Raw genomic sequence first — 13,776 nt, forward strand, 5'->3', positions numbered from 1 at the left:
GGTTTGCCTAAAACACTCAGGAAGGGGGTTTACAGCACAAGCAGCAGCAAGCTGTAAATTCCACTCAGTTTGCCCTCGTCTCTACTGAATCTTTCCTCTCCGTTCCGGATGATCCGCATCCGGGTAGGGCAAGGCTGTCTCTATTACTGAGACGGCAGGGCGCAAAGTCCAGCCCAGGCCTTGCTCACTAAGATACTTGCCCTGCCTGTGACATGGGGACATTAATAGGTAATGACTCAGAGGAGCCTGGGCAGGGAAATGCAGAGGCCTGGGGCCCCCTAGAACCAGGAAGGTAGGAATAGGGATGACTGTGGGGTCAAGCCAGAGGTCGGGGTACCTGGGCGTGAGTCTCTCCACAGAGGTAAAGAGCAGGTAAAAACAGCACTGTAGAAAGTGAAAGCTAGCCAGAGGCCAGGAAAGAAATTCAAGCTCAGACAGGGCTGGCGGAAACCTACACTCAGAAATGTTGACTGCGGCTGAGCCCACACATCCCTGGGCTCTAACGCACTACTGAACGCAGGGTTCCCTTGACATTGACCAGCTCAGCTCCTGCTCAGCTCCCGGCCCGATGTCACCCCTGAGCGGGAGCCGGAAGGCCGGAAGCACCCTTTCTTTCTTCTCCTACCAACCCTTGATCCCACAGCCTAAGGCCTGCCCCCCACCCTCAGGGCAGTCACAGAGGGAGCAGACGGGGACTGTCACAAGAACACATTTTAAGTGAGCGATTGGTTGGTCCCTGCCATGGGGCCTAAGCTCTTGGTCTGTGACCTCTGTGGCCCCACAGTGCGTGGCTTCTGGGCATCTCTGGCCCTCCATATGGGAAGGGAGGGGAGGGGGCTTTAGGCATTCCACCTCCCCGAGACTGGGGAGGGGCTCAGCTTGGTGTTGGGCCTCGGAATGGAACAGTATGGAATACCGTTGATACCGGCTTTATCCCCATCTGGGTCCCTGCCTCAGTGGCCTCCACAGATACAGCAGCTCGGGCGTGGAGGATTTTAAAAAAACCACTGTGGCCCCCCAGGGAAGCAGGACTCTACTGACAGACCAAAGCCAGGCCCGGGCCCCTCCTTAGTCCTTCCCCTGAAGCTTGGCTGTACCTCAGCCCTGTAGAAAGGTCCCAGTGCCAGCAGTGGGCTCCTAGTTATCCTGGAGGTCAAAGGGTAAGGAAAGGCTCAGTTTCCTCCCTCCCCCCTTGCCTGGCCCAGACACTTGCTGGGTCCAACAGACCCCTGGGCTGAGGATATCAGTAAGGAAGGGACTTGCCCACTAGTTGGGCTCTTCGTCCAGATCCAACCCAGGGCCAAGGGAGAAAAAGCATGTTCTGGAGAGGGTGAGTTTGGTATGCCCTTACAGCAGGGCCCCCAGTGTCCCTCCTCATTTGCTCCTTCAGAAGTTCAAGCCCGCCCAACACTCCGTTCGACAAGGGAGAGGGTTCTGGTCTGTCTCTCACCCACCCACAGTCCCCAGCTCTGACCTTGTGTCGGAATTCCCGGGCCACCTTCCGATCCATGGCTGAGCCTGCCCTGTTGCGTGCGTGCGTGGCAGCTGAATCGACTCCTTAGGGTGCGCTGCCTGTCTGCAGTGCTCAGTGCCCGGGTGGGTCAGCCACTCCGCAGAGGACCTGCCTGCCTCTGGGCTAGGGGCGGGGCCTCGCAGACTCAGGGGCGGGGCTGGGAGGAGAAAAGGCAGCCTGGAGGCGGGGTCAGCTGTCCTGGGGCTCAGCACCGAGGCTCTGAAAGCGAAGGGGCTCCCGGTGCTAATACTGGCTTGGCTGGTGAGGCTGCCCGGTTTTCTTGTTTCCGTTTGTTTTTTTGTTTTTTATTTTTATTTATTTATTTATTTATTTATTTTGGAGTGGTTCCTCCTGCACGTGATTAAGGCAGAAGACTTAGGAGAGAAGATGCCAGGCAGGTGGGGCTGGGGGTTAGCTTTAACTTCTTTTTTCTTCTTGAAAGTGTCTCATGTAGCCCAGGCAGGCCTTGAACTCAGTATGTAGCCGCCGAGGAGGCTGGCCCTGAAGTCCTGACTCTCCTTGCCTCTACCTCCCAACTACTGGAATCACAAACCTGGGCCAACTTATCCAGCTGGGGTTTGGAAATGTTTGTGGTGGCACTGGCATAGAGTACAGTCTCTTCCTGTGGGTGGTGGACTCAGGCAGAAGCCATCGCCTTCCTGAGCCCACCTCCCCTCCCCCACCCCTTGCTCACCCAGGGGTGAGCTTCACCCAGGCCTCCTCCATTCACCTTCTAGTATGAAAAGTCTTGGGGCGGGCTGGTCTGACTGTGACTCATGGGGGCCTGCAGGTGTGGGGAACACCCAGCCACTGGCTCACTTTCACTCCGGGCTTTGCTAGCTGCTCTGTCCCCAACAAAGCAGGCGGTAACCCAGAATACACTGCTGTGCCTAGGGCCTTTAATAGAGTACGTGTTCGCATGCTCATGCATGAGACAAGGCGATCATCAGTGGCCGGATCAAGTAGGCACTTACGCTGTAGCTCCAGAGACATGAGAAGGCTCTTTAGATCCCTCTGCTGAGTGCCAGAATTTAGCCAGCTGGTTGTTTTCATGGGGGCTAAATTACGGCCTCTGTTAAGATATAACATTATGCCTGGGGAAATAACTTTGAAAATATGATTTGTATTCTCACCTTCTGATCCAGGTTCATTCTGGTGCTGAGAAAAACACTCTGCCTAGAGGCAACCTGGGGAAGGAAAGGGTTGTCCCATCTTATGAGTCCAGGTCACATCCACGGTTGGCAGGAGTAAAGGCAGGAACCCAAGTAAGAACTTGTAGCGGAAACTGGAGGGATGCTCTTCTGGCTCACTGGCTGGCTCACTCGCTCCCAGAAGCATGCTTAGTTTGCTTGTAAAATCCAGGACCACTTGTCTAAGGATAAAGCCGCCCTCTGCATCAATTAATAACTAAGACGATCCTGTACACTAGCCCATAGGCCAATCTGAGCCAGGCAATTCCTCAGTCAAGCCTTTCCTCTCAAGTCATTCTTAAATTGTGTCAAGTTGGCAGTTAATATAAACTAAGATTCTTTGCTATCCACTAGGTAAGTCATAGCGAGAGCTGTAGTTGTTTAGAGGTTCAGAGAAGAGGGTACAAGGTATGGTCCTCTTTCGATTTAGGGGTTTAGGTCTTTGATTCTCTGCCTGCCTGCCTTCCTTCCTTTTGAAAGTTTATGTGTTTACTTATTTTTGTGTGTATATGAGTATTTTGCTTGCATGTCGGTAGTGCAGTGGTGTCTGCGAAGGCTGAAGAGGGTTCCTGGAACTAGAGTGATGGTCAGTTGTACGCCATGTGTGTGCTGCGAACTGAATCCCAGTGCTCTGCAGGAGCAACAAGTGCTCCTGACCACTGAGCCATCTCTCCGGTCACATCTGTGTTTCTTAAGTACGGCATGCGGCCTTTGGCTTCCTAGTTAGAACCCAGAACAAAGACTGTCCTTACGCAGCAGAACACAGCGCGCAGCCACCTGGCCCTTCTTTCCTGTGACTGTAGACATCTTTTAAAAACTACTCCCTACTTAACTTTTAGTGTGACTGGGTCCTGGTCCCCTTTCCACAAACGCCTCTGCTCTGAGACCACTGCGTTCTACAGGGCTATCTCGTTGACTCAGCCAGTGCCTTCAAGGGGCCAGCCTACCCACCACATGTTTAGAACAGTAAGTACCACACAATAGATTCTTAATACATCTGCTAAATGAATGTGTGCGTTCCAAACTATACCCCTCCCCAGGGGTTTGTGAGGGGCCAGTTCTCCCTACAAAATACCTCTTGTTGATAAAACCACAGTTGTAGTCATCACTCTGGCCTGGATAGGGACAACAAAGCATGTCGGCATTTCCTGGACCATCACTGGCACTCTGAGCACTGAGGTCTGGCCTTCCCTGTTTGAGCCCTTACCGAGGATAGCATGGTGACTTGGGCCCAGGTGGAAGTCAGAGCTATGGACGCACAGACTAGGACTTGAACCCTGGGCCCTCTCTCTACCACTGACTGTTGAGTGGCTCATCCCAGAGGTAAGGATGCAGGCCGCCGGCCTGCCCCAGTCACCTGGCAGAATGCACTCAGGCAGTACCCTGGTCAGCCCAGGGTTCCATGATGGCATAGTCTGCCCGCAAGTGCAAAGGACCCCTTTAAAAGAAAGACCACCCCCCTTTACTCTTTCCAGCTCTCTGCTCTCTCTTCCCCTCCCCCGCCCCTCTTTCCTGCTGTCCCCTGGGGCCGACAGGACTTTCCCTGTCTCTCTCTGTCTCTTTGCCTCTTTTTCCTTTCCTGCCCACCTTTTCCTTTCTAATAAAACTTTCCACTTAAGCTCCGTCTGCCTGGCATGCTTGCCCCCCCCCCCCCCGCACCGCCCGCTCCAGGCTGTACCAGAACACCTGTTCTTGGGGGAGGGAATCGGGGTCTTCACAGGTGGCCTCCTTGCTCCCCCGGGGGCCTTCCCTGGGGAGGGATAGTTACAATGGCACTGAAGGACAGAGGCTGGGCTGTAGCCCGGCTCTAAACTTAACTTATGGTAATGAGCTGGGCAGTCCAGCCACTCTAGCCTGGGGAGGAGTCCAGTGCCTGGGAGGAGGGCCTAAGGGAGCCGCCGGGTATGAGAGGGGCGGCTGCTTCCAGAGGAGGCGAGACCCACCTCGGAGCAGAGCCGAGTGCGCGAGGCTCTCCGGCCGGTCCCCTCATGGGAGCCTGTGCCCGCAGACTAGGCTTGCTTCTCTCTTGCTGCTGTCTGCTCCGGGTTGAGCCTGCTGCTGCGGAGGCCCTGCGGGGGCAGCGTCGGGGTGAGAAGGGGGTGTGAACTGGGGGAAGCCCAGGGCTGGGCAGGTTGGAGAGTGTGAGACCCCCCCCACCCCCACCCCGTGAGAGGGGAGGGAGACTTTGAGAGAGCCCTGCCTGGGACCCAGATGGCTCTCAGTGACCCAGGGTGGAGACTAGAGGGAGCTGAGGCCCAAGGACAGAAGGAAAGAGGGGACCTTTCCTGAAGAGCCCCGGGGGCTGAAGAAAGGATTGGGGAATGCTGTGGCTGGGGCGCAGGCAGCGCTGGGTTATAGGGGTCAGGCTTCCCGACCAGCGGGACGCCCCGTCAAAGGGGGCTCACCTGCAGTGGACGCTATCATCCCTCCTCAGCATCAACGCTTCCATGGAAAGCCAGTGCAGAGCTTCAACAGGAGCCCGTTCCTGAGCCCGGGTGAGTGTCTGTCCACTGCCCCACCCTTATTGGGCAGAAATGATCCCAGGGGTTCAGCACATGGGGGTGGGGGTTGGGCTTCGGGGTGACTGGAAGCATGCCTGCTGCTAACTCCACACCTGTAGCAAGCTCATTTCTCATCTAGTCATGGCTACCAGGAGATGTCCCTTGCAGAAGACGCCACAGCAGTGATGGAAGGTCAGGTAAGAGGTCCTGGGGGAGGGGGTGTCTCTTTCGGGGCCTGAGGTAACCAAAGCTCTTCCTTGGGGGTTATTCAGAGAGGTGCAAACACTCCTGGTATCTGAATGTGCGAACTCATGGAACGTGCCTGTTTCTGTTTTCCTGGTCTCTTGGGTCCTTGGTGTTTTTGTTCTTGTTTGTTCGTTGTTGTTTTAGTTGGGGTGGGCACAGGCCTTTTCAGGAGACAGCTGAGTTCCCCTCCACCCCAGAGGGCAGCAGGAGAGGGTTTAAGAGAGTGGCTTCCGTTCTCCTCCCTGCCTGGCCCTGAAAGAGCGGAATCCTATCGCGGGCCCCCTCCATACCCTGAGCAGTGCCCCAGGAAGACAACTCTGGGAGACAAGGCAAAAACTGGGTCACCTGCTGGGGGCTGCAGGGAAAGATTCCCAGAGGGGCAAAGGCCCGAAAGGCGGGCAAAGCTTGAAGGAGGACATTTGAAGTTGTCCCCGACCTGCGCTCTCTCTCTCTCTCTCTCTCTCTCTCTCTCCCTCACACACACACACACACACACACACAGGCACAGGTGCGCATGTACACGCACACACACAGATAGAGACAGACACAGGCACACATGGACACTCACACACACATACATGCACAGAAACATGCACAGACACACACAGAGAAAGAGAGGGAGACACAGGCACACACACACACACACACACACACACACACCATAATCCAATGACTTCGGACCATCCCCTGGGGCACACTCTCCCGGGATCCCCCGATTCTGAAGGTTCATTTGCCAAACTGTTGATCTCTGAATTGGATGACTCAGATTCTCTTTCCAATCCTGACTTACACTTTTCTTCTCCTACAACCGCAGACACTTACACATCAGCCCACCTATGGTGAAGTTCCCTTGGAAGGCTTGACCCTCAGCTGTGTCCAGCTCGGGGTCACCCTTGGGTCAGTGAGTTAGGGGGAATAATTTATACTATAAAAATTTCCCCTGCTCTCTGCCCTTGAGGACTGGGTGCGGAAGCCCAGCATGGTCAGAGATAGCATGCCCCTGTCCAGTGCATGTTCTTTTCATTGATCTGCTCTTCCAGGCATCGGGTTTCAGGGTCCTGTACAATTTGAGTTGAAAAGTGGAAGTTGAAAGGGCTTTCTTTGCAGAGATAGGGAAGCTGACTTTCTGGGACCCCACAATGAGCAGGCCTGATCCTCTGCCCACAGGACTCTAGAAATCCTGCATCTTCACAGAGATAATGATCCTTTACATCCAAACCTCTCATTCCTGGTGGGGAGTGTGTCTCCTTTGCTGATTTCCTGGTTAGGCAGCTTCACCCTTTTCCACGGAGAAAGGGTCCTGTCTTAGAGTTTCTGTTCCGAGGATAAGATACCATGACCAAGAGCAACTTGGGGAGAGAAGTGTTTATCTACAACTCATCACAGCTCATCACTGAGGGAAGCCAAGACAGGAACTCAAGACAGGAGCCTGGAGGCAGGACCTGAAGCAGAGGCCATGGAGGGTGCTGCTTACTAGCTTGCCCCCCATTATTTGCTCAGCCAAGACCACTTGTCCAGGGTGACACTGCTCCAGTGAGCTTAGCCCTCCCAATGAATCATCAATCAAGAAATCCCCCCAGGATTGCTTACAGGGAAGTCTTATGGGGCATTTTTTCTCATTCCAGTCCCTCTTCCCAAATGACTCCAGCAAAGGTCCTGAGCATTTAGTTCAGGTGGCAGGCAGATAGCTCCAGATACTGCACAAAGCTAAAAGGACTGGACATGGTCTAATGGTCTCCCTATACTGTAACTGGGAGACTGAGGCCCACATATTGTGGAACTTTGGGGGGTTTCTATCCAGAATGCCTGGTCTAAGAAAGTAAGGATGGGTCCCAGGCTAGTAGCCAAGCAACCTTCCTTCCTTCCTTCCCTTGTCTCTTTCTCTTCCTTTTCCTTTTTGTAGCTGTGGCTAGCCTAGAACTTGCTATGTAGACTAGGCTGGCCTTGAACTCATAGACACCACCTGCCTCTGTAGAGCTCAGGTGTTCTCCAGCGGACTAGCGGTATGACCAGGAGGTAATGAACCAGACTGAGGAAAAAGATATTGTTCTGTCGGACACCAAGTGAGGGCTAGTATACTTTTGATTATTGCTACTGTAACCTCAAGAGTATTAGCAGTGCCAATTACCGACAGAAGCTACGGCATTTCCTATCTTCAGCATTCACGTTTGCTACTCTTAAAAGATGTACAGTTTTACCCGAGCCCACGTCAATAAAACATTTTCATTCTTACATTAAAATATAATTGGTTTCCTTTTGCAATCTTTCATTTTATGTATTTACACAGTTTTATGAAAAGGTGCCACCACAGGCCTCACCAGATTGTTAAAGGCGTTCATGACAAAAATGATTGCAAACCCCTGGTTGGTCCTGAAGACTAATTACTCGGGCAGGATTTAAAAATTCTCCAAGCCAGGGGTGGCAGTAATAATTCCAACATTTGCAGGAGGGTCAGGAGTTCAAGTTATCTTTGGCTAAGTGTCAATACTGTACCATCAAGAATTTCCCAGGAAATGGCTTTGGTGCTTTGTAGCTTTGGCTGTCCCCTGATCATAGTGAGGGCTTAGAAGGGTGATGGCTGTGATCCCTAAGGCTATGATTAATTAGAAGCTGTCCAGCGACTGTGGGAGGCGGGTGGCAACTGTTCCCTCCACACACCCTTTCCCATTCTCATGGTCTCCCTGGTGGTGGTAGAAAGGGGGGTGTATCTGATTTCTGGGATGATCTGAGAAGCAGGAGCCAAAGTGGGGCGAGAAGCTGCCTGGCTGACTTAGGATTGGTCAAGGACTTCTCAGGCAGGGAGAAGGGGGTCGTTTGAGCACCCGATCGATAGGAAGTCGGGCTTCACCCGCCAAGGTAGAGGGGGAAGGTGGCTCTGAGTCCTCTGCTGGAAGCTGGCTTCACCTTGGGCATCCGGACGACGAGAAAGAAGACACATGGGAGCCCAATGTGCTCAGCACGAATTAACTCTTCTCTGTTCCTAAAAGGAGGCCGAAGCTCTAGATGCAGTGGCCATGTCTTCGTGGGAAAGGCGACTCCACCGGGCCAAGTGCGCACCATCTTGTAAGCTGAGCCCTCCCTGTGGCCTGTGCAGAGCAGAGTCTGGGCAGGGGGGGCTGCCACTTGGGAGCTGCTTTCTGGGCTTGCAGTCTCTTCCTGCCTTCCCCAGGTTGACCCACAGGGCCTCCCTGTGCCCTGCTCACATCTCTGTAGCCTGGCTCTGGCTCACGCTCACGCTCACACCCTTTCTGGTCTTGCTTCCTACTTCCTGGGCGACGACGGTCCTTCAATGTGTTAGTTCCTGCGGTCTCTCTCCTCACCTCTCCTGTATCTCAGGCCTTCCCCCCCCCCCAGCTTTTATGTCTAGATGCATGTGCGGCATATGGCATCTGTGCTGTCTCCATCAGAGTCCCATGTTTGTGTCCTGCCTGTGACCCTTCCCTCGCCATGCTCCGTCCCCTCCTAATCTCTGGTCATTCTCTGGCCTGTGTTCTCACGCCCATCCCAATTCATACTTTGGCCTCTTCTCCTTGAATGGTGAATCTTCCCAAAGCCTTCATATTCTTGGTTTTGCTGTCTTGCCTGTGCTAGCCAAAAGTGTAGCTTAGGGAAGTCCCAGGCCAAGTGGCCTCAGGGCGACTTCATGCATCCTGAATGAAGGCCAAGGCTCTAACTAAGCCTGCACCCTGAATTTCCATCAGAAAATGTGCTATGCTATGGCCTTGAGCAGCCGTGTGGTCCCCATCAGGCTGGATGGCTGGGGCAGGGGCTTCACTTCCCTGGAGTCTCCTGGGAGGAGGAGCGTGTCTTGGTTCTGCTGGTTCGGTACAGTGGGTGACATTCCCCTGTCTCTCTTACAGATTTGTTCTCCTGCTTCAATGGGGGCGAGTGTGTGCACCCAGCTTCCTGTGACTGCAGACGCTTTAATGCCACCGGACCTCGTTGCCAGTTGGGTAGGTCTGATCTCTCTAGCCCCAGGAGGGGCCATGGGTGCAGAGAAGCTATAGGTCCAGAATCTGGGAGTAGTGCTGTGCCTGGGGAACGGAGGTGGCCCGGTCAGATCTGGGACTCACCAGTCTCCAGCGCGGTGCTCATACAGATCTACGCTCACTTTCCCCTGTCTTAGTATATAACACCGGTCCTGAGCGGGACAGCATCTGCCGGTCCTGGGGGCAGTACCACGTGGAAACCTTTGATGGCCTGTACTACTACCTCTCCGGAAAGGGCAGCTACACGCTGGTGGGACACCATGAACCTGATGGTCAGAGCTTCTCCATCCAGGTGAGATCTCCGCTCTCCTGCCCTGCCAGACCGTGCAGGCTCCACCAGGGCCTGGGAGCTGGGGAAGGCTAGGACCTTCCTTTTTCGCTTTGTTCCTAGAAAGAGCCACATGTTCTAATCCCCTGCTCACCCACTTACCCCTGGCTGCCCCTGGCTGCCTCTGGCCATTTGTTCATTTAGTCAGGTACATTTGCCCAGTACAGAGTTTCATGGTGGGGTGCCCTTAGGACAACAGCACAGACTCTTGTCCTTGCGGAGCTTCATTTTAATAGAGAAACCACCGCAAATGACAGCAGGCATTTCAAGTGTAACTTGGAGCTGCGTGGCCAAGTGTCAAAGTCTAAAAGGCAGCGTCCCGGACACCTGATCTGGACTATTGTGAAGGATGGCCGTGACAGAAGGGTTCTTGTAGGAAGTGACATTTATTGAGATAGAAAAGGAGACTCACGGGAGGTTTCCAAAAGACGAGAAGTGGAGGTCGGGGTGATGGGAGGGTTTCTAGACAGAGAAGCACTCATGCTAAGGAGGGGTACGGTGCCTCGGAGAGGGTGATGGGAGTCTTGGGTGACCTGTGTACACTTCTTCCTCTGAGAGCCCTCCTGTGTCTCCTGACATCCCGAGCAGCAGAGACACTGGATAAAAGCCCCCTCGGGTGTGTTACTGTGTCCTGGAGGGTCTCCTTTCCTACGCTGAGCCTCTCGGGGCCAGACCACGCCTTTGGGGCTTGTTCCCTGAACCTGGATGAGTGTCTGCCAATCAAAGCTTGTCGGACGCCCGAATGCCGTGTGAGACTTGGTGTCCAGCAGATGTGATGGCGTTTCTGACTGGCTGTGGCTGCAGTGGCGGGGACAGGATTAGGGAGTTCTTAGTGGTCCCTAGAGCATTCCTCCCCTGGCTGTCTGTGATCCTCAGGCATAGACTGAAGAGCATGTCCTGGGTGCCCAGGTGCCGTGACAAGCGTCACTTCCTACGGCACGGCCTATCACACCTTGGAGCTTTTTGTAACTGGGTCGTTTTCACAACCGATATGCTACAATTACACAGACATCACATGAATGAGTTATACAATCGGTGTAGTGAGTTATGCCCTGCATCAGAGACAGAATGAAACACACACTCTGTTTTGTTTATATAGAGATATTTCTGTGAGTCATGGCCAGACGTGCTTGATCTAGATTTAGTGGCACACACCTTAAATTCAAGAACAGAGGGATTGAGGGACGGAAGCAGGCGAATCTCTGCGGGTGTGAGGCTAGCTTGTTCCACACGGTGAGTTCCACACCAGCCAGGGTTACATTTTAAGACACCATATGAACAAAACCAACAATGCTTGAAAAACATTAACTTAGGACAGGGTGGCTTTCCTGATTCCCCCTCTCAATAAAAGAGGGCTTCCGCTTGGTTGGTCCACCATGTCTAAGAGTAATAGAGTGGAAAGTCGACTCCTGGGGAATTTCCACCCATGGCAGGTGACCTTTGAAAATCTTTCCCCCAAGCGTTAGAACCCTGCACTAGCCTCTGGATGTATGGCTCTTAAATCAGGGTTCTTGAATGGGGCCAAGCAGCATAGGAGGGTCTCTGTGTGTGCAGGACAGAGCCGGTCTCTGCATATTAGGAGTGTGTGAGGTATAGGAGCGTCTCTGCATGTTAGGAGTGTGTGGGGTAAAGGAGGGTCTCTGTGTGTGCAGGACAGAGCTGGTCTCTGCATGTCAGGAGTGTGTGAGGTATAGGAGGGTCTCTGTGTTTGCATGACAGAGCCGGTCTCTGCATGTCAGGAGTGTGTGGGGTAGGGGTGTGTGCATAGGGTGTCTGAGAGCATGTGTGTCTGGGTGTGTCTCAGTGTGCACATCTGTGTGAGGCAATGTGATGCATACCTCGCCTTTTGGTTGGATGGAACTTGGACATGCCCCAATGATCTGGGAGATGACTTGGTTCAGATCTGGGTCAGAGTCCCACCGTTGCTCTTTTCCAGTCTCGTGTGCATGTGGCCCTCGTCCCGTCTCTCTGTTCCCCAGACAGTCTTGAAATGCAGGCGGTCAGAGCGGTGTTTGGGGGGCAATGGGGGTCAGGGAGCAAAAGTGCTCAGCACACGGGGGTCGCATTGGTGGAGTGAAGCTCACGCTGGCCTGTGGCAGTGGCTGCAGACCGAACCCTGCCCCTGCTCCCCATCAGGTGCACAATGACCCACAGTGTGGTCCTGCCCACTACACCTGCCCGAGGTCTGTCAGCCTCTTCCTTTCGGGTGAACGTGAGATCCGCCTGGCCAAGGAGGTCACCCATGGAGGTGTAAGGTAACCATGACCTTCCATCTCCCTGATGTGGGGCAGAGGATCTCTGTCCCTGTCACGCTGAAGGGAAGTTGTAACTGGGGACAAGTGCACACCTGGCCTGTGTGTCTAGCCTGTGGTACCGGCAGACGGATGAATGCCTCCTGCTTCTCCACACCTATCAGATGCAGTGGGTTTCCTGAAAGATCTTTAGGAAAACAGTAAGAATTTCTAGAACCCATTAGATCTTTCTTGAGTTCATACACAGTTCCTCTGAACAGACACTTACACGTACTTAGCCTTTTCTGAGACAGAGGGTCATTTTGAATGACAGTTATGGTGCTGGACCATCAGGAATTCCTAGGGACCACGCGACGCCAGAGTGAGCCCGTCTGAATTGTCCTTGTCCTCTTCCTCATGCTCATTTCTTCTCTGCTGTCTGATGTCCTGAGTTGCTGCCCCAAGCTACCCCCTCTCCCCATGGCCAGGCCCAGAGCCTGCCCTGACCCTCTGGACCTGGAAGCTTAGTGCCAGGCTTCCTGGGGCAGACAGCAAAGCTGTGGCCTGAGGGGTTTCTCCTGCGAATAAAGTGGGCGTTCAGACCTATCCCTGGCTGAGGTTGGTTTCTCTTGTCAGCTGGGCAGGAGCTTCCAGGATCCAGACCCCTTGGCTGGGAAACAGAGAGGGGCAGGCATGGTAGGGTTCCTCTCTGTCCGTCCTCAGCCTTCTGTTCTTCATCTCTCCCCAACTCTTGCCACTCTTCCTGTTCTGGACCAACACAGTGAAATGAAAGCCTTCTTACGTGATACCCTCTCCCTCCCTCCTGTCTGGTGGGTTAGGGATTTATCCCTATCAACCACATCGTGATTTTGAAAGACCCTCTGAAGATAAAAGAATCCTGATGCACTTTGGTGCACTTAGGAGTTCCGGGAACTTGGAGGGTGGGGGTGTAAAGAGCTCATTTCGCTGGGTAGGGGTGGCTGGCCTTGTGGTGGCGAACAGGACCAGTGGAAAGCTATGTGGACACCCTGCAGCCCTGGGCCTTGCTCTCAGGGTCCAGCTGCCCCAGGCGGTGGGGGGTGTGCAGCTGCAGCAGCTGGCTGGTTATGTCATCGCACGGCATCCGTCGGCCTTCACACTGGCCTGGGATGGGGCCTCAGCTGTCTACATCAAGATGAGTCCGGAGTTTGTGGGCTGGACACACGGGCTGTGTGGGGACAACAATGCTGACCCTCAGGATGACTTGATGACCAGCTATGGTGAGTCCAAGGGAAGGTGCCGTGTGGGATATTTTGCTGGGGATGGAGTCTGGGTCAGGATAGGAGCAGTTGCTCTGGTCCGCCCTTGATGTCATGGTTATTGATGGTAGCGAAAACCCAAATGGCAGGCAAGGGGCCTTGCTTTTAAAACTGTTACGTTAGGCATGTTCTCAGCCATGTTCTGGGCCTCGGTCTCCTCAACCGTAAGTATTCATAATGAGAATCCCAACTGGGGTTGTGTGTAGAGCTACTGCACGCTTTGCTGGGCAGGTTTCCAGAGGAATCAAGGCCAAAGAGAAAAGACTAGGCTGGAGCTCAAGTCTCTAACGGACAGGTTGGTGAGAGGTAAAGGTGAAGTTCAGGGCACACCAGGGTGCCCTGGCAGAAGGTCAAGGGTGCCCTTTTACGTTCCCAACATGTGCTAAGTACCCTACGACTGAAGTCCTTGCAGCGATCTCCCCGGGATTAGCTCTTTTCTGCACATGGGAGACGGAGGCAGAGATGGGTGTCGGTGCTTGT

General features: G+C 53.8%; 2 protein-coding genes across 2 annotated transcripts in view; one reads left to right on the plus strand and one right to left on the minus strand.

The window, feature by feature from the left end:
• Ush1c (USH1 protein network component harmonin) overlaps positions 1–1,518 on the minus strand; it is a 42,069-nt gene extending 40,551 nt beyond the window's left edge. The window contains 1 exon segment of the mRNA XM_051174302.1: positions 1,475–1,518. Coding sequence (XP_051030259.1) covers positions 1,475–1,510 — 36 coding nt within the window. The 5' untranslated portion in view covers positions 1,511–1,518.
• Positions 1,519–4,691: 3,173 nt separating this feature from the next.
• Positions 4,692–13,776, plus strand: part of Otog (otogelin) — a 65,571-nt gene continuing 56,486 nt past the window's right edge. The window contains exons 1-8 of the mRNA XM_051174238.1: positions 4,692–4,791; positions 5,138–5,198; positions 5,344–5,401; positions 8,438–8,513; positions 9,311–9,403; positions 9,577–9,731; positions 11,904–12,022; positions 13,052–13,257. Coding sequence (XP_051030195.1) covers positions 4,692–4,791; positions 5,138–5,198; positions 5,344–5,401; positions 8,438–8,513; positions 9,311–9,403; positions 9,577–9,731; positions 11,904–12,022; positions 13,052–13,257 — 868 coding nt within the window. The remainder of the gene's footprint in view (positions 4,792–5,137; positions 5,199–5,343; positions 5,402–8,437; positions 8,514–9,310; positions 9,404–9,576; positions 9,732–11,903; positions 12,023–13,051; positions 13,258–13,776) is intronic.

This window comes from Phodopus roborovskii, unplaced genomic scaffold (genome assembly GCF_943737965.1).
Source record: "Phodopus roborovskii unplaced genomic scaffold, PHOROB, whole genome shotgun sequence".
Lineage (NCBI taxonomy): Eukaryota > Metazoa > Chordata > Mammalia > Rodentia > Cricetidae > Phodopus > Phodopus roborovskii.